General features: G+C 41.2%; 1 protein-coding gene across 5 annotated transcripts in view; it reads left to right on the forward strand.

The window, feature by feature from the left end:
- Positions 1 to 21,510, forward strand: part of LRRC27 (leucine rich repeat containing 27) — a 73,278-nt gene extending 51,768 nt beyond the window's left edge. For all 5 annotated transcript variants that reach the window (XM_089510210.1, XM_089510213.1, XM_089510209.1 and 2 more), the window contains 3 exons: positions 13,927 to 14,063; positions 18,200 to 18,326; positions 21,358 to 21,510. In XM_089510210.1, the coding sequence (XP_089366336.1) occupies positions 13,927 to 14,063; positions 18,200 to 18,326; positions 21,358 to 21,510 (417 nt within the window). The remainder of the gene's footprint in view (positions 1 to 13,926; positions 14,064 to 18,199; positions 18,327 to 21,357) is intronic.
- Positions 21,511 to 26,295: the final 4,785 nt, after the last annotated feature.

Raw genomic sequence — 26,295 nt, forward strand, 5'->3', positions numbered from 1 at the left:
TTTCTTGGTCACATTTGCTCAGAAAGTGTTTGCCTTCCTCTGAAAAAGTGTGACTTGACCAAGGTCACCCAGTGGGATTTCATGGCTGAGCAGAACTTCAAAGCCTGGTCTCCAGAGTTTGCAGTCCAGTGCTCTAATCACTACACTACATTGGCTATCAATTTTTCAGCATCCAGAGAGCAATAGAATAGTATTTTACAATACTGTATAGTTAAAGGATTCTCGTGTTGGAAGTTACCAGCTAATAATCTAATTCAGTTTCCTGAATCAAGGAATGATCCTACACAGATCAATCCATAACAGATTAACACCCTCAACCCTCCCACCTTCCAAACACATTAGAACGTCTGAGTGGATAGTTTGTCTTAAATTATTGCCATCCACCCCCAGCCTTTGGGAGGAAACAGGTGCAAATGTAAGTAAATACTTACACTAGCGATTCATAGTGCAGTCAGTGGCCATGTGTGCTGTAGGTGTCAAAACATCCGGCACATAGTTATTCAAAAGCTGTGGCTGCCCAGGCTGTTTGGAGGCGTTGAAACAGAAGGGCTTTCTTTTAAAATAGTACTGTTGAGATTGATGGATGCCTCCTGAGGTTTTGCCTTTGCCAAATTGGAGTCCATGTAGGTTGGATGTTATAATGCATGCAGGATAGAGAGAAAAAACTGTCATCCTGGTCCTAAGAGAGAGAAAGAGAAACTCTTCATTTGGTAAGAAGGGCCTATAAATACAGCTAGCTCCATACTATTGCATTACATTATAATTCTTTAAAAACTCCAAGTATTTATTTTTCTCACCTGAGAGACAATCAGAAGTTCCTGTGAAGAAGGAGCTTAGACACCCATAGTAGTGTCTTTTATCCCCCACATCCAGGCTACAGCTAAAGCCTGTAGATTCTTTCTTTACAACATTGCCAAAATCAGTCCATTTCTCTCGACCTCCACTGCCAAGACTCTGATCCATGCTCTGGTGGTCTCCCGACTAGATTACTGCAACTTCTTTCTGTCAGGGCTTCCTCTCTCTCATCTTCGTCCTTTAATTTCCATTCAGCATTCAGCAGCACGCATCATTACATCTGCTTGCTGCTTTGATCATGTTTCTCCTTTATTATCATCCCTTCACTGGCTCCCCTTTCCCTTCCGTATTCGGTATAAGCTTCTGTTGTTGACCTTTAAAGCCTTGCATGGGCTGGCCTGTCTTTATTTATCTGAACTTCTTTCTCTGTACATTCCCACTCATACCCTCCGTTCTAGTAGTCAAGGTCTGCTGTCTCAGCCTAGGATCTCCACTGCCGCGTCCCGGATTCATCCCTTCTCACTTGCTGCCCCTCACTCCTGGAACCTTCTTTCCTCACGAACACAGGTCATCACTTCTTTGACCACTTTTAAATCTGATGGCTGCCTCTAGGCTCCAGAAATCCCTTCACAGGGAGGATGGAATGGCCCAGTTCTTGATCTTCTTTCATTGGGAGGCGATGGCCTGTTACAGACTGGCAAAATAAAGCTGCTTCGGGTCTCTTTGGGGGTATGCTATTTAAATGATGCATGGGTCCTAAGAGTCCAGAGGTCGTGCCAAAGCCACACTCCAGTCCTAAGCACTGGAGTGCAGCTTTGGTGCAGCTTCCGGATTCTTAGGGTGCATGCATCATTTAAACAGCATACCTCCAAAGAGACCCGAAGCAGCTTTATTTTGGCAGTCTGTAACAGGCCAAAGACTCTTTTATTCCAACAGGCCTTTATGAATATATGGTTCTTTAAAGAAAAAGCTTCTTTTTTTTTTAACAAAGAGGGTGCTGTGCTGTTCTTATTCTACTGTTTCAATTGCTTTTCATCATTTTAATAGCATGTTTTAAATTATTTTTAAATATTATTGATAATTTAATTTCATTTTAATGTTGATTTTTAAAATGTTTTTAACCATATTGTGTTTTAATTTATAACAGTAATCTCAGTTTTGCAGAAAGGGTAAGGTAAAGTTAAGAAGGAAAGGGAAAACTGCTTCTCCTGGAGGTGTCCAGGAGAGGTGATTCACTTTTTCAAATAGCTCACAAGGTGTTAAACATTTATAAACAACATCCAGTTTCCAAAACCAGAAGTAGGATTCTAGCCACTTCTGGTTTGGGGCATTTTGTTTGTTCATGTTTGACAGTCTGTGTGGCCCCTAGAGAAGGGCTTTGAAGTTTAATGGATAGACATTCATTCTTAGAGTTACACTGCGAACAACTTCTACAAAGGGGTGGCCAAAGTGTGGCCCATGAGCTTCATGTGCCCCCCTCTGAAATGTTATCAAAAGCTCCCAATGCACTCTAGAGGGTGTAAATTGCATTTCCACCACACTCAGTGGTCCATCCAGCCCAACCCTAAGGTCAGCCTTGGATGTAGACTAACAGACTGCTTTATCACCATAGGAGGCAAACGAGATTTAAATGAGAGTTAAACTAGAGAAAACCAGGAAATGTTGTGTGATAAACATCAGGCATTTCCTGGTTTTCTCTAGCTTAACTCTTGTTTAAATCCCGTTTTCCCCCTAGTGTGATAAAGCAAAGAGCCACTTTATACTGGAGGACACAAAGTCTTTTGTGTAGCTCTTTGTCTCTTCAAGGAGCCCTGGTGGCGCAGTGGTTAAATGCCTGTGCTGCAGCCATTCACTCAAAACCACAAGGTTGCGAGTTCAAGACCAGCAAAAGGGCCCAAGCTCGACTCAGGCTTGCATCCTTCCGAGGTCGCTAAAATGAGTACCCAGACTGTTGGGGGCAAATTAGCTTGCTTGCTAATTAGCTTACTTGCTGTTCACCGCTATGATCTTTGGAATAGCGGTATATAAATAAAACAAATTATTAATTATTAATTAATTAATTATTCAAGTCACCTGTCAATTTGTGGAGAATTTCATAGGGTCTTCTTTGGCAAGGAAGAGGTGTTTTTACCAGTTCCTTCCTTGGAAGGAAGGTATTTTTGGAAAGATGTGTTTTTCCCAGTTTCTTCACCTGCCAGTTCCTTCACAGGTGACTGGAAAGGACAAAGAGATACACAAAAGTCTTTGTGTCCTCCAGTATAAAGTGGCCCTGTTAGCCTATATCCACGGCTAACCTACAGCACCTGATATTCATTGGCAGTCTCCCATCCAAGTATTGACCAAGGCTGAGCCCCCTTCCCCATCCCAATATGTTTCCTAATCCCTCTACTTCCCCCCTTTTGAACTTTCAGTAAGAAGACTCTGTTTGAATGATAAGGATGAGAAACAATACAGGCAAGCACTTTGTTTCTTTCTTGTAGGATCCTACAGTACTTAATTTATTTGCACAGTCACTCATTCTCTTTATTTTATGCCCTACTTCCCAAACAAGGCTGGCTTTCATAGTAGTAAACAATATAAATCAATACCAGTGTGAAATATAATTAATTAAGGATTTGTGATTGGAGTTGCAACCCAGTTCCAGATCCTTCCATGTAGAACAGTAATTTCCTAATTTGGAACTCTAGATGTTTTCGACTTCAGCTTCCAGAATTATTGATTGTTGACCAATCTGGCTGGGGAGTCTGGGAAGTCCAAAACACTTGAAGGACCAAAGTTTGGGAGTCCTTGCTGTAGGGGGAGCAGTCAGAAGGGCTAGAGATGAATTTAGAGGTTGCATTATGGCAAACCTGCCAACTCCTAGAAATCCATCCCTTCTCTTGTTGAAATTTTAAGGCCCTTGACAATTGGAGTACAGATCATTCCAGCCACTTATTTCCTTGATCTGATAAAATCCATCACCTGCTTGCCCATAAAGACCTGTATTTCTTGAAAATAATAGCAAGTCTCACAAGTTAATCAAACAGAAACCATCAGGCTCTTCTATATTTTTTCTTTTTCTCATGGATATCGTACAGGAAGTTGGTACCTTAAATCGGAGCTCTAAATAAGTGAGCATAACATATTAGAATGCTGCTAATATGGATGTGCTTTAGATCAGTGGTTCCCAAACTTTTGGACTTTAGCTCCCAGAATTCCTGACTGTTGGCCAAGCTGGCTGGGGCTTCTGGGAGCTGAAGTCGAAAACACTTAGAAGACAAAAGTTTGAGCATCACTACTTTAGATGTTTTTAAAAGGAATAAATGGTTTCCATTTAGTCATGCTGTTCTCTTTGTGAAAAATTATCCACTGTACTAAATCAATTTCTCCTCTTTCACACTATCATATGTTCTTTTCTTTCTTTTTCTCAAATTCTGATCCCTTGTACCTAAATGCGAGCTTTATGTATGAGTGAGAACTTTGGGTACCTAAAACAAGTGTTTCAGCATTTTGAATCTTCATTTTTCAAATAGAAAAAAAGTGATGCTTAGTTCTGTGTCCTCCACCCAGCCTTCCAATACAACTCTGTAGCTTAAATAAATGAGGTTGGAATCAGATATACACAAAGCACAAGGGGGCAGTGGAGTACCACATATTCAGCTGAAAGAAGGTTGGTGGATTGCTGTGTCAAAAGTGCAGTGAAGTAGAAACCAGCATGACAATTGTGAGGGAATAAATGCAAACACACCTTCCTAATTTCAGTTATATTAGCCTTATTTTTTTAATGCATGCAAAATTAATATTCTGGTATGCACAATTAATATTCTTAAAAATAATTTTGTAGTGTAAGACTAGTGGATGAAATATAGTGCACTTTCACGTATCCGGCTGCAAATTTTAGTTGTCTATTGTATGAGAATCAGTGTGGTATAATGGTATGAGCGTTGGATTATAACTCTGGAGACCAGGGTTCAAAGCCTCACTTGCCATGGAAACCCACAGAGGAAGGCAAATCCCTTCTGAACAAATCTTGCCAAGAAAACTGTGTCATACAGTCACCTTATGGTTGCCATAAGTCAGAAACAATTTGAAGACACACAACAATAAATTGAATGTCATTGGTTATTAGAAAGCTGGCCAGTATAACAGTTTTTAACAAATGCAACAGTTTGGCTAATTAAATAGAATATTGCTAAAAAAAATTTTTTTAAAAAGTTCAGTTTTCCTGACAGATACTTTTACATTTTAGTAATCCTACCTTTTTCAACTGTAAAAGACCTCAGTCACAACAGTCATGGAGAGAAAAAACAGATAAAGGATTAATTCTCTTGCTGTCATGACACTAAATCCAGGATAGAACAAATTCATAAATAGTCAGTCTTCTGCTTGCCTGTGGGGACCAGGATTCACCTCTAGGAAACCAATCAGAGGAGAAGCTATATGTAAACTGTAAGACAGTCTGTACTCACCTTCAATGTGTGCATTCATTAAATTCATTAAATGGGAAGTTGCAAGATCATTCCTGCTGGCCCTGTTCCCGGTCTCTGTGTGTACAGTGGAAGATGCCACCTTCAGCACTTTTTTAGAAAGATGGAAACACTTTGATTTTTTTTTGTTTGTTTTTAAAGAAAAGCAGAGGATTGGGTTGTTTTTGTGATTGTTTTGCAGGTAGGATTTGAAAAGTGAAATAATTGAAAGTAAAAATACTGTGAAGAACCAGTGTGGTGTAGTGGTGTCAGCATTGGACTGGAATTGGACTAGACTGGAGTTGTTGTTGTTTGCCTTCAAGTCATTTTTGACTTATGGAAACTCCAAGGCAAGCCTGTCAGGGAATTTTCTTGGCAAGATTTGTTCAGAGGTTTGCCACTGCCTTCCCCTGCAGCTGAGAGAGTTTCATGACAGAGTTGGACATTGAACCCTGGTCTCCAGAGTTGTAGTCCAGCACTCAGAAAGGAGAAATGTAGTAGTGATGGGTGACTTCAACTATCCTGATATTTGCTGGGATTCAAACTCAGCCAAATCCTCAAGATCTAACAAATTCTTCACTTGCCTCGAAGACAATTTCATTTTCCAAAAGGTGGAAGAGGCAACAAGGGGGTCAGCTATTTTAGATCTGATTCTAACCAACAAGGATGACTTGGTTAATGGGGTGCAAGTGGTGGGATCCTTAGGTGGAAGTGACCATGTTCTCCTGGAGTTTGCTATAAAGTGGAAAGGAGAAGCCAGGCATAGTCAGACACGCATTCTAGACTTTAGGAGAGCGGATTTCAGTAAACTTAGAAAAGTATTGAGGGTGATCCTGTGGTCAGAAATACTAAAAGAGAAGTGAGTTCAGGACGGATGGGAGTTTCTGAAAAGGGAGATACTGAAGGCACAATTTCAAACAGTTTCATTGAGAAAGAAATACAGGAGATGTCTCAAGAAACCAGGATGGATGACTAAGGAATTTTCAACTGAGCTAAGTTTTAAATGGAACATGTGTAAAAAATGGGAAAAGGGGGAAATCACGAAAAAGGAATTCAAAGAAATAGCAGGCATGTGTAGGGGTAAAGTCAGAAAAGCTAAAGCGCAGAATGAACTCAGGCTTGCTAGAGAGGTTAAAAAGAATAAAAAGGGCTTTTTTGGATATGTCCGCAGCAGAAGGAAGAAGGAGGAAATGGTAGGGCCACTGCGTGGAGAAGATGGCAAAATGCTAACAGGGGACAGAGAATTACTCAACACCTTCTTTGCCTCAGTCTTCTCAGAAAAGGAAAAGGGTGCTCAACCTGAGGATAATGGAGCAGAGGACAGAATAGGGGAATTTCAGCACAGAATAAGTAAAGAGAGAGTACAGGAATACTTTGTTAATGTAAATGAATTTAAGTCCCCGGGACCAGATGAACTACATCCAAGGGTATTAAAAGAACTGGCAAATGTAATATTGGAGCCATTGGCAATAATCTTTGAAAACTCCTGGAGAATAGGAGAAGTCCCAGCAGACTGGAGGCGGGCAAACGTTGTCCCCATCTTCAAAAATGGAAAAAAAGAGGATCCCAACAATTATCGTCCAGTTAGTCTGACATCAATACCAGGAAAGATTCTAGAGCAGATCATTAAACAGAGAGTCTCTGAACATCTAGAAAGCAATGTCATAATCACAAAAAGTCAACACGGGTTTCAGAGAAACAAATCATGCCAGACAAATCTAATCTCTTTTTTTGATAAATTTACCAGCTTGGTAGATGAAGGGAATGCTGTGGATATAGTATATCTTAATTTCAGTAAGGCCTTTGACAGGGTTTCCCATGACATTCTTGCAAACAAGCTAGTGAAATGTGGGCTAGACAACGTAACTGTTACATGGATTTGTAATTGGTTGACTGGCCGAACCCAAAGGGTGCTCAACAATGGCTCCTTTTCATCCTGGAGAGAAGTGACTAGTGGGGTCCCACAGGGTCTGTCCTGGGCCCAGTGCTATTCAACATCATCAATGACTTGGATGACAGAATTGGGAGCATACTCATCAAATTTGCAGATGACATCAAATTAGGAGGAATAGCTAATACTCCAGAGGACAGGATCAAAATTCAAAATGACCTGAATAGACTAGAAAGCTGGGCCAAAGCTAACAAAATGAAATTCAACACTGAGAAATGTAAGGTACTGCACTTAGGGTGGAAAAACAAAATGCACAGATATAGGATGGGGAACACCTGGCTGAACGAGACTACATGTGAAAGGGATCTAGGAGTCCAAGTAGACCACAAGTTGAACATGAGTCAACAGTGTGATGTGGCAGTTAACAAGGCCAATGCAATTTTAAGTTGCATCAATAAAAGTATAGTGTCTTGATCAAGAGAAGTGATGGTGCCACTCTATTCTGCTTTGGTCAGGCCCCACCTGGAATATTGTGTGCAGTTCTGGGCACCTCAATTCAAAAAGGACACTGAGAAACTGGAACATGTCCAAAGGAGAGGCGACTAAAATGGTGAAGGGTCTGGAAACCATGCCCTATGAGGAACGACTTACTGAGCTGGGGATGTTTAACTTGGAGAAAAGAAGGTTAAGCGGTGATATGATAGCCCTGTTTAAATATTTGAAGGGATGTCATATTGAGGAGGGAGCAAGCTTGTTTTCTGCTGCTCCAAAGAAGAGGACCCGGAACAATGGATGCAAGCGACAGGAAAAGAGATTCCACCTCAACATTAGGAGGAACTTCCTGACAGTAAGGGCTGTTCGACAGTGGAACACACTCCTTCGGAGTGTGGTGAGTCTTCTTCTTTGGAGATCTTTAAGCAGAGGCTGGATGACCATCTGTCGGGGATGCTTTGACTGAGATTTCCTGCATGGCAGGGGGTTATACTGGATGGCCCTTGTGGTCTCTTCCAACTCTATGATTCTATGATTCAAAACCTACTGTGTCATGCTGGCTCTCATACAACTCTGAAGACGAGGATTCAAATCACTGTTCAGCCATGGAAGCCCACTGGGTAATTTTGGGCAAGTTATACTCTCTCAGCCTCAGAGGAAGACAAAGGCAAACCATCACTGAACATATCTTGCAAGAAAATCCTGTGATGTGGTTGCCTTAGGGTCGCCATAAGTTGAAGCAACTTGTAGGCACACAGTAGTAACAAAAATAACTTTAGGACTCCCATAACCCTCCAGAAGTTTTAGTGATTATGTTTTTAGACTCAAACTGCCAGAATCCCCCAACCAAGTTGGTAAAGGGGCCATGTCGTCGGAAGGATTCTGGGAACTGCAATAACTTTTCTAGCCTCCTAATGGGAATTGTAGGCCAAAACATCAAGAGAACCAAAGGAGCCACACCCTGGCTATTAAGACATAATTGCATCTATAGTTTATATTAAGACATAATTACAGCTATTGTTTATGAAGGCGTCTTATTGTGACTATCCTCCCACTCCCTTACTCAATCCTTTGACACATTTGCCGAACAATCCAACAAAAAATGCATTCCAAGGGAAAATACCATTTGTATCTCTCACAGTGGCACAATTACTGTGGGGAGTGGCTTGACTGACATATCAGTATGCAAAGAGATCTTGTAGCACCATTGAGACTAACTAACTGAGAGAAAGAAGTATTCATAGACTATAGTCTACTACCTTAGATACATGGAGTGAATTGGTTGGTTATTTTATTCCATTAGTTGCTGGTTATTTTAGCCACCTTGACCACTACATCTTTGGAACCGAAAAGGGGTGAAATAATCTGATAAAGGAAAAATAAGTTAATAACCTCATAGTTATGAATTATGACTAAGGCACCACATGGTTTAAGTAATAATGACATTTAATTTTATTACCTTAAAAAAAATCTTGTAGAGGCAGCAAACTCACCTGTACTATCTGTGTAAAGAAATGCTCTAATAATTGTGCCATGGGGATCAAAGCTGCCTTCTCCCCCCCCCCCCACCAGCTGTGTCTGCTATTTCTTAAAGTTTGCTTTATTACTGATTTTATTTGCTTATAGCTCTTTGCAGGGTGTGTGCTCTCCCTCTCCAATGCTGAAGTGCACATTGTGATGTTTGTTTTCTAAACCAAGGAGCACAGTCCTGCATACAAACCAGCACTCTCCCTCCTCAAGACACACACTTCAGAAGCTTACCTGACCCATGCATTACATGGAGGCATATTATATGGCACAACCATTTCGGGGATGGGAAGACTGAAATAAGACTGGGCCTTGCTTTTCTTTGAGTGCACGGAAAAGCCTTTCATTTTCCAGTCTCATGAAAAACAAAAACCTAAATCTAGGACAGAAAAACAGATGTGTTTATCCTCAACATTTCCAGTGTTTACTAACAGATCTTCAAATTTATAACAAAAAGACTGTTTAACATTTACCACTTTATTAAAGTTCTCTTAACCTTGCCAGAATGCCAGCACTGTAAAGCACATACAAATCTTTCTTTGAACAAAAATTCAAACCCTTTCCTGGGATATTTTTTTTTTTTAGCCTTCACCTATTGAAATTTGCTCATATTTGCTTTACCACACAACATTTCTCCAAAAATAACTTGCCTTCTTTGAGAAATCTTCAAGAGTTGATAAGGTCTGATGTGGACTGGTTTTCATCAAGATTTCATTGAGTGTCTCTGATATGTTCTTTAAGGCGATTTCTCAAAAGCCAAAGTAATTTATTTCGTAGCAAACTGGAGGGAGCAAAGACTCCTTTAGAAAGGATTTTGTATGTTAATGTCATATCTGAAAGTTCTGGATTTTGATTATTATAGATAATGGTGCAACTGGATAATTTTAGATCCTGCTCTTAATGATCTTGTATAGGTCTCCATTAGATGCCCATGTGTATTAGCAAGAAACTAATTTTCTCCCTTTTCCTTCCCATCACCATTCCATGCTTTACAACTGCTTTGCATTCCTATATAAAAGAAAATGGGTTACGGTATGTCTAGGGTGGATATTTATATCCTATTTCATAGTCTCAAGGGGTGGTTGATGTTACTACACAGTTTAACAAAGGCTTTGATGGTTTTCCCGTGGAACTGACAATAGGGCTCCAGAAAGGCTGATGACTTTAACTCCAGAGTGATAAAACATTGATTGGATTTGAGGCAATCCCTGGATAGTCAGACAGAAAGGGTGAATGGGGACACAGGCTGTGGTGAGGTGGAAGGTGTATCTTTGACTGCTTTTGCGATGGGACTCACTTAGTCATCATTGTGGGAGGAAATACCTCATATTCAGCGAGAGGAGTGTAGGGTATGCTACATGCTGCAACAATGGGCTGATGCCAAACCTGTTTGATATCATCCAGATCACTTGCTATTATCTGGATGATCATAGGGTGGGCAGAGTTGAAGGGGCAGATCTTGCCCCAAAGTCCAGTTCTACTTGGACTTTTGGATAGCAGGACAGTATTGTATAAATGAACAAATTTGGAACAAGAGCTCTAGCTTTCTTTTGTTGGTTGTTTTGCTGTGTCTATATCCCAGACTTCTCAGCTTATGCTACCCAGATCCTAAATGTCTACATTAGAAGTTGTGGCACAAGCAGTGTTATTATGTAAGCTTATTGCAGAAATCAGTATCATTACCTTGACCAGTAGGGAGATAACAAAATAGTCATCCCATCCTCCCCCAGAAAAATTCCACCTGGGCATTTACATTTAAAAAAAACAGGTGCAAGATATAGGGTGGCCACTAGGCATAAATGGGGGAAAAAATCAAAAAGTTGTGTATATGCATGTTTTGCATACGTATGTCAATCTTCATAAAATTTATTTATGCTAAGTGTAAGGTACACATGCACATTTAGAAATAATGGCTACAGTTTAAGCAGAAATGCAGTACAGTCACTCCACAGGCGTCTTACAAGTGGAGTAAATGCTGCTGATGGTATTTGTAGCTGTAGTTTTCTGGCTTCCTTTTGTTTGTTTCTTCAAAATAACCAAAATAAATTTCTGTTGTCTCAGACTATCCACTGGCAATTCCCAGCACCAGCAGGGACATTTTATTCCCTTCCGGAGCATGGCGTTTCCCCCCAGTTCTGGGATATATCAGAGCATGTGTGGTTCAGTATTTGTAGTTCACACTCAGTACCTTGGCCATTACCTGTCTTTGCTGCTACTGTGGAAACGGGAGAAGTTATCAGGGTCATTCTTTTGCAGCTCACCTAATGAATATTAGGCTACTGTTCCTTTAAGAAAGAAGGCATCCCCATACCAGGTCTCACAGCATCCAGAGCCAATACTGAACAAAGGCTCTGAGGTGATCTGAATGATGCTAGGTCAAGTGGTTATGAACTCATACCGTTTCCTTCATATTCTCTCCCTCCCTGCTATCGTTCTCAGGGACTAAAATATCTGGAGAGGCTGACAGTAGACATGGAGGTACCACAAACCAGCAATAAGTGAGGATCAAGAACTCTCACCTCTTTCCATTATTTTGGAAGAGCCCTGTAGTAAGGAAGACTCTGTCTAGTGGTTTTTGAGGGTGGTGGTGGTGATGATGATGATCTGCGTTTTCCCCAAAATTGGGACTCAAAATGGCTTACAATTTAAAAGAACAATAAACAACTCAGTCTGCCTACCTGGTATTATCTTTCAATGGGCAACCTCAAGGCCACTGCTCTCCCTTAGTGACTTCAAAAAACACTGTGATGGAGTGGGGCTTTGAGGTATGGGTTTATTCTCTGTCATTAGGTATCACTGTCATCTCACCAGTGGATAGTTCTTGCCAGGAACCTCATCTAATAAGCTACTTCACAGAGCTGTTGTGCATGGATGCACTTGGTGAAATAAAAATTTGGCAAATTATAAACTAGTGTTGAGTAATGGCCCTTCTGCTATTTGGTATACATCTGTATACAACACTTTTTCCTTGAACACCCCCACCCCCAATTTAGCAGAATAGGAATAACTGGCAGGACATTCCCCCTTCCTCTTTTTAGTGGATGCTTAGAGGTTGCTCTTTCTTCTTTTTGGGAGAGATGGCTCATGGTGAGTTTTGTTTTTGCTTTTTATTTTGTTGCTTCTTTTAAAACTGGCAGCAGCTTGTTGTCTAGGCAAAAAGGCAGGTGGCTCCCTGTGGTTCCTCACATTGTTTTGAGATGGTATTCGGCTTTATGACATTCCAATAAAAATAAAAATCAGCAGATGCCAATACTGTTTGGTTCAGGTAAAATTCAGGATGTATAGAAAGAAAAAATTTCTCACACCTGACAGCCAGTTCTTGTTACAATTATATAACAACTTATTTGCAAGAGGCCATTTGCTTCATTGTTGGTGGTATCTGACATAATATGATAGCAGTCTATAGGCCTCAGGCACCTCAGTTTTTGTATGATGGTGATACCCCCATGATTTGTGAATACTATTACAAATTCACATCTTAAAGTGTGGAATGTTGATCCACACTTTAGAATCCAAAACACTGAACCCTGGAGGAAAATTCCAGTGAAGAAAATGCCATCTTTTTGCAGCTGCTGTTCCTGGATGTCAGCCAAGCCACCTTTCTATTACCTTCTCTTTGTGTATGCATTGTATCTGTAAGAATGTTTTGAAATTATACTAGCAGAGCACAGCAGGCTAGAGCTGTCAGTTTATGACTTCCATTTATTTGTTTCTTTGTATATTTAACAGGAGTAAGTACTCTGAATGCTTACAGTAAAATGAAAAGAGAAAAACTAACTTTTATTGCCTAAAGAAATCTATCAGAGAATGTGCAGAGCCACTACACTTGGATTACAGAAGTCCTTAAAATTGGCTTCCATGTGTCCAAGTTTGCTCAGGCAGCTGTTATAATGACTCGGTGGAACTGCCAGTTCTTATTCTCAATGTGGGACTGTATTTACCTGAGCCAATGGTGATCCACCTTATGCAACATACTAGACATGGGTTTCTTTAGGCAATCTAAATCAGGCAATCCTGTTCAGCTGGGACATTCCATTGATAGAAAAGCAGTGCCGATCCTTTTATGCTGTAAACCATCTTAAATCCCATTCCTGGGAAGAAGGCAGAATACAAATGAAGTTACTGATTGATTAACTGATTGACTGACCAACTGACTCTCAACCCCTTTGCAAAATGCAAGTTCCATCATCTTTGTTGTTTTATATTTCGAGAAAGACATACTGTGGTGCACTTAGGCAATCCAATGCACTTTGATGTACTTAGGCAACCAGATCTCCAACTGAATGAGGTGTTTAGTGCAACTCCACCTGATAATGGATGTCTAATAAAAAGTGTTTCAGTTGTAGTTTAAGTTGCCAGATTTGGTATAGAATTGAGCTTTTGTTCTTTTGTGTAAAGAAAGACTTTCAGTTGATGAAATTCTTTTTTAACATATGTGTGTATGCTTTCAAGTCACCTGTCGGAATACTCACAGGTGGTTTTCTCAGTTCTCTCTTCTGAAATATAGCCTACAGCACCTGATACTCATTAATGATCTTCCATCAAAGTACTAACTAAAGCTGACCCTGCTTAGCTTCTAAGATCAGACAGGATGTGGTGCCTTTATTAGTTTCCATATTAGCAGATTAGATTACTCCAGAAGAAATTATCCCACCTGTGTCTATAGCACATGAACAATGCCCTGCACCATGTTGAATCTTATGGCTATTTCAGCCACTGAAATCCCATACTTCTTTTCTCGATGTATTTTAATGCCATAATGTGCCTTTTCTCCAGGTTTCACAACATGCACCTTATGCTACTGATAATGTCAAATATCATGACAAGCTAGAAGGCTGGAAAGAACCACCCAGACAAGATGAAAACACGGAGAAGACAAATATAAATGCCATGAAAACAACAGATGATTTAAGGTGAGGACAAAGATATAAGTGTACTGAACTTGGGGTGGGCAACATATGGTCCTTTGGATGTTTTTGGACTGCAACCAGGGTGACCAGACATCCTCCTTTTCCAGGACATGTCCTACTTTTGAACCTTCTGTCAGGAAGAATTCCACAATATTCTCCATTTTGAGTATGATTAAGAAACATAAATTTAAATTTATATTAGTGTTTCTAGCTTTTATTTTGTAATGTTCTACATTTTCTTGAATGTCCTACATTTTACAGTGCTTTGTCCTCCTTTGTGGTTATGGCATCTTTTCACTCTAGACTGCACCTTCCTGATGTCCATCCACTAGCAAGCAAACATATTTGTATTCAGACAGGCCTTAGCAATGGACCATGCGTTACAGTCAAATGGATGTGCTGGACTTTTTATAATTGTACTGTTTACTTATGAGTAATATGATTTTTTAAAATTGTTTTAATTAGTTTATTAATAGCATGATTAATTTAATCAGCTTCTTAAACCTATGGTCTCCAATCACTTTATTTTAACACAGCAGTAGCAAAAAGACTGCCCCCCCCCCCCAAAAGGAAAGTTCTGCTTTAAAACAATTCTCTAATTCTGAAGCCTGTGATTCCTTCCAGGAAGCTTCTGGGTGGGTGGGTGGGGAAGGGTCTTCCAGGTATTTATTTAATTATTTAATTTACTTGAAGCATACCACTCAACTTCAAAAGAAGCGGTGTACTCCCTATATACTTTGTTTAAAAGCAGAATTACTCATTTTGAGGAGGAGTACTGACCTGCCATTGAAATTTGGTGGTGTGGCAAACTATATAAAGAGCCACTTTTTGCCATTGCCTGAGCATCAAACATAGTGGTGATGGTGAGACCAACAGGGACCCCCAACACCTCCCCCCCCCCAGCAAAAGAAAATATCCATGTATTGCCCACACTTACATTACTGTGTCCTCTGTGGCTACTGTTGGTGTGTTGCGTATGTTTAAACTTTGCATTGAAATATTACAAATTGCATGGTCATTTTTCCCTGTCACTTTCTTTCCTATGTGTTTTGCACGTGTATGTGCACTATGAATATAAAACTGTTTATTTCTTACTTGCTGACAACAATGAAAAATATCTTTAAAATCTCATCCCTGAGTAAGATTATGAGGTTACTTTCCCCCCCCCCCCCCATATTTTGGAACAAATATTTCATGCAAAAAAGAAAACCCTCACACGCTGTGCAAAAAAATCTCCAAACGTGAAATTCATAGGAGTCAACAGGTTTTACACTTTTACACTGAGGAGAAAATGTATGAATATCCTTACATCACTAGTATTCACACATAAAGCTGTTAGTCTTCAAGGCATTGCTGGACTTGTCTTTGCTGCAACTTAGTTCTTCTCTGGGATTTAATAACAGTTGTTCTTCTGAACAAACATGTTCATACGTTGCTGCTTTCAAGAGGAAAAAAAAAACTTTAATTGGCCTGAAGCTTCAAAGAGCTTGAAAAGAGCAGACAGGGCCTTTGTAGTTAAGTGCTTTAAGCTATCTTCTCCTTCAACAGCTGCTGATAACAAAACAATTGATACCTACTGATCAGAGAGAAGAAGGTCTGTGGTTGCTGCTCCTGAAACCAATGACACAATCATGGACCTCCTGTTTCTCTTCTGTCCAGACAGAAAGGGAATGCTATCTGAATTTTCAGAAGTTTCAGCACTTTACATATTTTGCAAAAAAACAATAAAAATAATGTCCATAGACAAAACTATTACTACAATTATGAGTCAAAATTTGATGCAATTTCTGAAGAACTCTTCAAACACTATATTTGTATATAGGCATATTTATGCTCCTATTTTGTAGACACATGCAGGGAAACAGCAAGAAAAGGTTACCTGCTGTGTAATAACTATGCATTTAAAACAGAATGTACTGTCTTGAATAATTTAAGAATAGATTAAATGTACTTTTAAAAATATAATAATAAAATAAATACATGGTGGGTGTTTCTAGATTACTATCTAGGGAGATGAGGTGGTTTGTCCATTTTGAATTTGTGTCCAAAACCCTACAGACCAAAGGGTGGTTTGTGACCCTCCCAGTAACTTTCCCAGAGCTTGGACAAATTATTTTTTGGCATACAATGCCTAGAATTGCCCAAGCTACACCTTGGACATTCTCTAATATTCTTTCCATTCTTTATTTGACAAACACTCATGGTCCACCTCTACCTCTCTGTCTGTTGTTGCTTTCAGGAAGAGTCACTGAACATTTTTTTCTCTAAGACACAGTGAAAATCTCCAGAAAGTGGTAAAATAAAGTTGTATTGATCAACTTCAATTAGTGGTGTCACTGGGTAAGGGGGGGGGTAAGGGGGTGACTCCACTGCTGAAGGTGTGCAATGCTGCTGCCACAGGAAGTTGGAGGTGCTGGCTTTCCCACTGTCCTGTCTCTCTCTGCTGAGGGAGCCATGGCATTGGGGAAGGCGGTGAGGGCACCCCTGCTGGCCTACCCACTGCCCTCCTTGCCACCTTCCTCACTGACAGAAGTGCAGACTGTCTTCACAACGTAAGGCCAGTTCTGCACCAAATCCACCCTATCTCTCCCTCTAACTGGTTTAAAATAACTCATTTTTTGTATCTGATTTTTCAGGAAAATTTGGAGCACTTAGGACAACATCAGATATCTGTCTACACATAGCCTTTGACAAGGTTCCCCATGACAAGGTTCCTTGGAGGTCTTTAAACAGAGGCTGAGTGGCTATCTGTCGGGGATGCTTTGATTGAGAGTTCCTGCATGGCAGGGGTTGGCCTGGATGGCCCTTGGGGATCTCTTCCAACTCTACAATTCTATGATTCTCTACTGTGCTACTGGTGCTTCTGGCATGAGGTGCTCCTTCAGGTCACAACAAGATGCCCAGCCATGTGATTAATGTTGCATGCCTTGTGTTTGACCTCAGAGGGAATGACTCAAGCCAGGGGTCATGGAGCTGGACAGCACAACAGAGATGTGTGTGTAGGCAACCACTTATGGAGTACAGAGGTAATATGGGGAATCTGGAGCAGCCCAGATATTCTGGCCAGTGTAAATGAGCCTTGTGAATTGAAGCAGATAAACCTTGGAATTTGTGTACTGAGTTTATGCAGGGTGAGTCTCTGACCCATTCTCTTCCTCCTTTTGAGCTCAGTTTGCAGCTATTGAAGTTAGCTGATGAGGAATGAAGAAAGTGGGAGGAGAGAACCTAGGATTGTTTTAAAAGCAGCTGAGAAAGTAGGATGGCATAGGATTAACTAGGACTGTCCCTTCTAAACCATGATAGTTGGATGGTATATGTTTTGAACAAATGGTATAATTCCAGATGTACCTCTGGAAAATAGCCCAATATTCTGACATTCTCCCAACTGACATTTGGATTTCTTTAACAGAAATCCAACAAAAACCAAAATGTATAGAGCTATCCTATACAAATTTATTTTGGAATACATTTCATTGTGTTCAACACTGGTAGGTTTGTGTATGATTGTAGTTTAAAACATGACTAATAGTAGAATCTTATGCATGTCTGCTCAGGAGTAAGTTCCACTGAATTCAGGGTTGCATACTTCTAGGTAAATTGATGTGGGATTATATCCCACCATCCAGTTAAATTGAGTCAGTTTATTCAATATTCAGTGTGGTGTTGTTGTTGTGCCTTCAAGTAATTTCTGACTTATGGTGACCCTAAGGTGAACCTATCACAGGGTTTTCTTGGCAAATTTCTTCAGAGTGGATTTGCCATTGCCATCCTCTGAGGCTGAGAGAAAGTGACTTACCCAAGGACACCCAGTGGGTTTACCTGGCTGAATCAGGATTCATACCCTGGCTTCCAGAATCATAGTCTAACACTCAAACTACTGCACTTCACTAGCTCTCATTCAGTTACTTCAGCAGAAATAACTGATTTCTTTAACAGTTTTTTTTAAAAAATAAATACTTCCCCCAACATGTACATGCTATTTGAGAGGGCTTCATTGAAATATCAGTCTTTTCCCATCTTTGCATAAGTTTTAAATTTCTGGAATTGTCTTTCTTAGAAGTGAAGCAAATGTCTTTAAGCAAAGCCATAAATGGAATTGTAGAACAAATTGGGAGAAAATTATCTTCTCTTTCTTTTAGAGCTGCCAAATACAAGGAAGTGGAAAACCGTATTAGGCAACATATGCTTATGATGAAAGAAAGAAGGAAACGGTTAACAGGGATACCCCAGGATGATATGGAGAGAGCAAAGGAAGACTTTGAAACCGTATGTTCTATTTATTCTCTTTGAAATAGAGTCAGCCTTCTGTATCAGTGGGGGTTTGGTTCCCACCCCCCTGCAGATATGAAATATTGTGAGATCTCCATTCCATGTAAGTCTATGGATGGTGATGTGCATGCATCAGCATGCATGCATCAGTGTGACTGCGTGCATCTGTCACCACTGACTTTTATGTAGCAGGGTTAGCTGCAGATACTCAAAACTGTGGATAGCTAGCCCACCACTATGGAAGGCCAACTGCATAGTACTGGTTCAGTTGTAATGTTTTGGAGAGTCCAAATGTTTCTTTGGCCTGTTACAGACAGCCAAAATAAAGCTGCTTCGAGTCACAGTGGAGGTATGGTGTTTCAATGATGCATGCGTCCTAAGAGTCCAGAAGTCGCACCAAAGCCACGCTCCAGCCCTAAGGACTGGAGCGTGGCTTTGGTGTGGCTTCTGGACTCTTAAGGACGCATGCATCATTGAAACACCATACCTCCACTGTGACTCGAAGCAGCTTTATTTTGGCTGTCTATAACAGGCCTTAGAATAATCTTGAAAGTGATTCATGCTTACATGCTCCTTCCCCAGGCTCTCTGCCCTTGGACACTTGTGACAGGACCTCCTCTTAAACCTTAGGTTACCTTTCCTTCCTATCCCCAGTAGGTCCCTAGTCACTGTCACCTGCCCTGTTGTAACCCTATTGACACTATTTTAATGTGTATAAGGGCCAGGGACCCAAGTGTTCCACAAACCAGTTCACTGTTTAGGTAGTGTGCTTGCCTTTGTTTATAGTTTATAGAAATCACTCAGACAGAGACATCTACTGTAAAAAATGAACAGTAACTTTATTAAATAAACTAAAGAAAGAAAGAAAGAAAGAAAGAAAGAAAGAAAGAAAGTACCTTGTGTAGGTTACTTAAAGCTTAGTGTGGTTACATTAACAGCCATTTTAAATACTCTGTACCCTGCTCTCTCACTCTCAGTAGGAATGCCAACCAGACCTGGCTAATCTAACTGAATTGCAGTCCTCTGGACTAATTGAATTCCCTCTTCTGCCAGAATCCTTATCTGATCTTAACTGAAAACTCTCTGCCTCTGTCTCTGTCTGTCCATCTCTCTGTCTGGCTGTCTCTCAGTGGAGATTATTGCATTGTATTTAAAGTGAAATATCCCTGATGGGATACAATTGTATTCAATTTTAAAACCAGGTGTTATTGCACAGCCGGGTGAGTGCAACCCAAATGCAGCCCAGATCCCAGCCGTACTTACCCTGTGGCTTTTCAAAAATGGCAAGTTCCCATTTTTGAAAAACAGCTGGGATCTGGGCTGCATACGGAGTGCACTCGCCTGGCTGTGGCTGCGTGCAATCATACCCAGTTTTAAAATTAAACATGACTGTATTAAACGCTTTAAATACAATGTGATAGTCTCCTCTCTCTCTCCAGCCTCTCCTCAGACACACACACTGGCTTTTATACATCCCAATTCCTCCACCACCACCACTCACAGTCTTCCTGGACTGTGACTGACTTCCAGGAAGCCAGGTCTGCCTAGCAACTCTATCGCAACACCCATTTCACCACTACATTTCTTGTAACCTTTTGCTGTTACGTTTGAACTGGATAAATAAGGGACAAGCCAAGAGATTTTGCTACCTGAAGCAAAGGCACTCCTCTCTTTTCTATGTAAAAGAGCTGAGTGGACTGGCAGATGTTCATTCCTGCAATACAGTACTACCAATGAAAGAATTCTTCACCACAGCATCAGAGAGAAGAGTGCCTGTATGACACAGTGCTGTCCATCAAGAGATGGAAAGGCCAGGGAATTTAGGAAGGACAGCTGGTGGGCAGCCATCTCTACTTCCCACTATTTGCTGTTTTAGACAATTGGCTGTCTACTGGGATAAACCATGTTATATGTGATTCATAGTTTGTCCATAAACCAAAACTGTAAACCAAATTCAGGCTTATTTACTTGGCATCAGATCAGATTTGTTATTATTTAAACTAAAGTTTAGCTGTAACTTTTTTTTCTAAGTCAGTATAATCTCAAGTGCTTCCAAGAGTTTAGTGTAACCTAAATATTTATCATCAGGGTAGTATTCAGACATATAGGAATATCAGTATGCAAAGTGATCTTGTAGCACGTTTGAGACTGTGTAGATGTTGTATCATAACCTTCACCACCACCACACCAGAGGATAGAGTTCTGTGCAATTCTTGGGGCCCAAACAGACAGGCCAAAATAAAGCTGCTTTGAGTCACTTTGGAGGTATACTGTTTAAATGACACACACATCTTAAGAGGCCAGAAGCTGTGCCAGAGCTCCGTCCTCTTAAGATGCATGCATCATTTAAACAGCATACCTCCAAAGTGACCCGAAGCAGCTTTATTTTGGACTGTCTGTTCAGGTCCTTACTTTACTGATATAGGGCTTTATTCTGGTATTGGTGTGAAAATTGTTCAGTATATGTATCCAGATCAGAGCTTGGAAATTTGCGTTCATGGAATTCTGGGATCTGTAGTCCCAAAAGTAATACACTCGTCCCTTCACATTTGTGGCTTTGACTTTTGCAGATTTGATTATCCATGGATTTTATTAATATATTTTCTCTAGGAATCTCTAGGTCCTCCAGCGCAATTCTATGGTCAACGTCAACCAAAGGTCACACTGAAGAACATAGAGATTCCTAGAGAGAACACTCCACTAGGCATTTGTAACTCGTCCAGTGCAATTTTATGGTCAGTGTCTGGCAGATGCTAACCACAGAGTTGCACTGGAGGACTTAGAGATTCCTACAGAGGTGTCCTCCTAGGTAAAAACACAGTGGTTTTGTTATTTGTGGTTTTTCCACATTCATGGGGGTCCTGGGCCCCTAACCCCAGCAAATGTGGAGGGACAAGTGTATTTTCAAACTCCAGTTTAGATGACAATAGATGAATGTGGGAGACACAAGTGAAAACGTGACTGTGTCCTTTTCACACTGTAATAAATCTTGCATTTTTATCCAAAATATAATGTTTTCCACCCACAGGTTGAAAAGCTAGAGGAGGAGATAGCCGAGATGAAAAGAGACCATCACAAGGAGTATCGGTTCACTGCCTTTACAGGAGAGCTGCCACCTCCATCTGAAAATCCATTACCAGCTCCCAAGGCTCAAAATATATTTTTTAACATGACATTTTAATTATGTAAATATTTCTCATGTAGGAGCCACCTGCTGCTGCATACTTTTCAGATAATCTGTTTTTAAACAGACTTCATAAAATTGTTGTTTTCAACTTTATTTCTTCTTCATTTATATTTCTATGACATCAAAATTAGAGAGTTTAAGAACAACAAAAAGGGCTTTTTTGGATATGTCCGCAACAAAAGGAGGAAGAAGGAAATGGTAGGGCCACTGCGTGGAGAAGATGGCAAAATGCTAACAGGTAGGGTTGCCATGATTTGCTACCACCAAACCAGGACAAAATGTAGGACAAATTTGGCTGAAAATGTAGGACATTCAAGAAAAATGGAAGACACAGCCAACTAGAAACCAAAAACATTAATTATTTTTAAAAATGGCACACAACAGTAGAATTCAAAGATATCGAGATTGTACCTGTGAGACTGATGCATCTGAGGAAGTGGACTTTAGTCTAGGAAAGCTCATGCTGCCAAGTAGTTGCTGCGGCGGCCCTGCTGCTGCCGGAGGAGGCCTTGCCATGGCGGCCTCCTTTTTTGGGGCCTAGCCAGCCGGCCAGGCCCCTTACAGCTCTTGAGATGCCGGTGAAGGCAGTTGCCGCTGCAGCGGCCTTCTCTGGGGCCTCCACCACCGCTGTGGCAAAAGCGCAGCAAATGGTGGCGCGGAGGCCCCAACCTTCCCCATCACAGCCCAGCTTCTCCTCCTCTGGGCCACTGCTCCTTGTGGGCAGTTGGAGAGGCTGCAGCAGCCAAGCCTGGAGGAGGAGGAGCTGTGGGCCTGCGCCTGGCAGAGGCGGGTGGGAGCCTGAGCGGAGGTCAGGGGAGTCCAGGCCAGCCAGCCCCAGGACATATTGCCAAACCCGGGGCAGGAGAATCCCAAGGCCCCAAATCTGGGATTGTCCTGCCTAAAAGCAGGATATGGCAACCCTACTAACGGGACAGAGAAAAGGCAGAATTACTGAACACCTTCTTTGCCTCTGTCTTCTCAGAAAAGGCAAAGGGTGCTCAATGTGAGGATAAAGGAGCAGAGGACAGAACAGGGGAATTTCAGCACAGAATAAGTAAAGAGATAGTACAGGAATATCTGGCTAATCTAAACAAATATAAATCTCCAGGACCAGACAAACTACATCCAAGGGTATTAAAAGAACTGGCAAATGTAATATCGGAGCCATTGGCAATAATCTTTGAGAATTCCTGGAGAACAGAAGAAGTCCCAGCAGACTGGAGGAGGGCAAATGTTGTCCCCATCTTCAAAAAGGGGAAAAAGGAGGATCCCAACAATTATCATCCAGTTAGTCTGACATCTATACCAGGAAAGATTCTAGAGCAGATCATTAAACAGAGAATCTGTGAACATCTAGATAGCAATGCCATAATCACAAAAAGTCAACATGGGTTTCAGAGAAACAAGTCATGCCAGACAAACCTGATCTCTTTTTTTGATAAAATTACCACCTTGGTAGATGAAGGAATAGCTAATACTCCAGAGGACAGGATCAAAATTCAAAATGACCTGAATAGACTAGAAAGCTGGGCCAAAGCTAACAAAATGAATTTCAACACAGAGAAATGTAAGGGCCGAAAAATGAACTGAACAGATATAGGATGGGTGACACCTGGCTTAAGGAGACAACATGTGAAAGGGATCTGGGAGTCCAAGTAGACCACAAATTGAACATGAGTCAACAGTGCGATGCGGCAGCTAATAAGGCCAATGCGATTTTAGGCTGCATCAATAGCAAGTATAGTGTCTAAATCAAGGAAAGTAATAGTGCCACTCTATTCTGCTCTGGTCAGACCTCACTTGGAATATTGCATCCAGTTCTGGGCACCACCATTCAAAAAGGACATTGAGAAACTGGAGAGTGTCCAAAGTAGGGCGACTAAAATGGTGAAGGGTCTGAATACCATGTCTTATGAGGAACGGCTGAGGGAGCTGGGTATGTTTAGCCTGGAGAAGGTTAAGAGGTGATATGATAGCCCTGTTTAAATACTTGAAGGGATGTCATATTGAGGAGGGAGCTTTGCTTGTTTTCTGCTGCTCCAGAGACTAGGACCTGGAGCAATGGATGCAAGCTACAGGAAAAGAGATTCCACCTCAACATTAGGAGGAACTTCCTGACAGTAAGGGCTGTTTGACAGTGGAACACACTCCCTCGGAGAGTGATGGAGTCTCCCTCCTTGCAGGTCTTTAAACAGAGGCTGGATGGCCATCTGTCAGGGATGCTTCGATTTAGATTTCCTGCATGGCAGGGGGTTGGACTGGATAGCCCTTGCGGTCTCTTCCAACTCTATGATTCTATGAAATAAATTGTTGCATAGTGTTTTAAATGCTGAATCGTCTTAGAGGTGAAACAGGCACAATCCTCTGAAAACTGGCCTCTTCCAAACATTCTGACAGAATGGGGCTCTCTAATGTAAAAAAACCAAAAACAATCATGTTCACACATTTCCAAATTCAGATTTTAAAAAAATAGTACCAGTAAAATGGATGAACAAAATAATTTGGCACTGGGCTAACAAGGGCCTCTGAGAGAAATTTTGCAAAGCGAAACAAGACTGCTGCAAGGCCCTGCGGGAACACTCTGCTCAAAGTTGAGGATTTAAGGTCCAAATGGACTTTAAATCCTCAATAAAGTCTTTTCAATAGAGAGAGTGGAATAACATAAAATTTTAAAGTTGTAATTTTTTCTTCTTTGTAGAAAATATGATTATTATAAAATATGAACAAAGTAGACTGCTTTTGGTGTATGATTACGAAATGTAAGGTGAAAAAGATATTATTTGATAGGAAAGATAGACTTGTCCTGATAAAAATCCAAGAAAATACCTCAAGAACTCCCTTTGAAAAACAATGCAATGGAAGAGGGCTGTGGTTTTAGGTCTTTTTGAGGGAGGCGACCATCAGAAATTCATGGGCCCCTCATTGGCTCTCTAAGACCTGGACTAATGTATTGGCTGAACTCACTCTTATAGAGGTCCTAGTGCTAACCCTTCTTGATGAAAAAATATATTGAAACTGGGAGGCAATTTTGCTAATATTCAATATCCTAGACCAGATAAGGAACTGTTTTTCCTCCAGATGTTTTTGACATGTCCCATAATCCTTTACCATTGGGCATGCTGGCCTGGATGTGTGTGAGCTAAAGTCCAAAGTTTTTGCAAGGCCAAAGGTTCCACATCCCTGTTCTAGACCAATGAAGCAATACATAAAATGTATGTGAAGGGTTTGAGAAACAGCATGTGATCCACCCAGCAGTTCTTATGCCTGTTAAGGAAATTAGACTTCCATTTTTCAAATCGATGTAAAGCCACAGCTTGGCTTCAGAGCTTTCCACTGTAGATCATTTTGCAGTGTTAACTTCAACGTCCTTGGTAGTAATCAACATGTTTTCCTTGAATTCTACTGTTCAAGGTTTTTGTGATTATGGAAAAGTCAAGGCATGTGTGTGTGTGTTTGTGCTTTTGCGAAACCTGTGTGCTCAGCTTGAGAAACTATTGGCTATACAATAAATCTTGCTCAAGTAGCTTTTAGCCCCAATGTATTTTATTAATTTAGACTAATAAGAAGGTGAACAAAACTTATTTTAACAGTGAGCCATTGCCATTCTTACCATATATGTGTAACATTTGACATCAATACATGTATTTTTAAACAAACCTTCAAGAATCAAATAGCCTGATGGATGAAAGAAGTTTGATACCTAAGGTTTAAATACTGTGATCTTAGATCAGACAAATTGCTCAGGCTTATGGCTATATCAGCTGTTTTTCTCCAGATACCACAAACAGCTGATCTTCCATCCCTATGTTTGAAGTCTGTCTCTAATTAACATTTGACTGGCAAGAGCATACTTCTCTACGTTCCTCTATGAGGACTATACTTATGCTATCCTTTAGTAGCTGTATCACATCCACAGACTGATAGGGAGGTGCACTGTTGAAGCCTCTTGAAGCAGAGCAGATAATTTTAGCTTTTCAAAATGAGCTTGGGTCTGCACAGCTTCCAGAAGATGAGGGATGGGGAAACTGGGGATGAAGTTTCCTTCCTGTATTTCAAAACAGTACAAATGCAATGTAGACAGAGCTTGGCAAAGTTGCTTTTTTGGACTATAGCTCACAGTATCCCCTAGCCAGAATGTCTGGGAGTTTTTGGGCATTATCATCCAAAAAGGTAACATTTCTAAGCTGGATGTGAGTATCATATGCAACAACCCAGTAGATGTCCATAACTGGATGAGTAGCCAAAGTGTGTCCTGTATGTAGGGTTGCCATCCCTGAGGACCTCCAAACTGGGGGAAATGTAGGACAAGGTTTAAAAATGTAGGACCTTTTTTTCCCCTGGCAAAAAAAAGGTCCTACATTTTTAAACCTTGTCCAAGGCCTCGCTGGGGCCTGGGAGACAGCATCTCCCAAGCCCCAGCGAGGCCTTGGAGGACTCCGCGATTGCGGAGCCGCATCCAGGGCCTGGCTGGGGCCTGGGAGACTGCATCTCCCAAGCCCCAGCCAGGCCTTGGAGGACTCCGCGATCACGGAGCCGCCTCCAGAGCCTCGCTGGGGGGGAATCCCAGGGGCGGGGCCAAACTGGGGCGGGACCATGCGGACCCGCCCCAAACTGGGAAAGTCCCGCCCCCAGGCGGGATATGGCAACCCTACCTGTATGTGCCCCCCAGGGCTGTTTTGTGGCCCTCAGGGGTCTGCAAATGGATACTACAAGGCATGGAGACATTTTTACAACATTTAGGAGCCTCCCTTGGTCATTTTAGGTGCAGAAAAGGCCTTT

This window comes from Sceloporus occidentalis, unplaced genomic scaffold (genome assembly GCF_023333645.1).
Source record: "Sceloporus occidentalis isolate IW3139 unplaced genomic scaffold, rSceOcc1.0.p SCAF_2, whole genome shotgun sequence".
Lineage (NCBI taxonomy): Eukaryota > Metazoa > Chordata > Lepidosauria > Squamata > Phrynosomatidae > Sceloporus > Sceloporus occidentalis.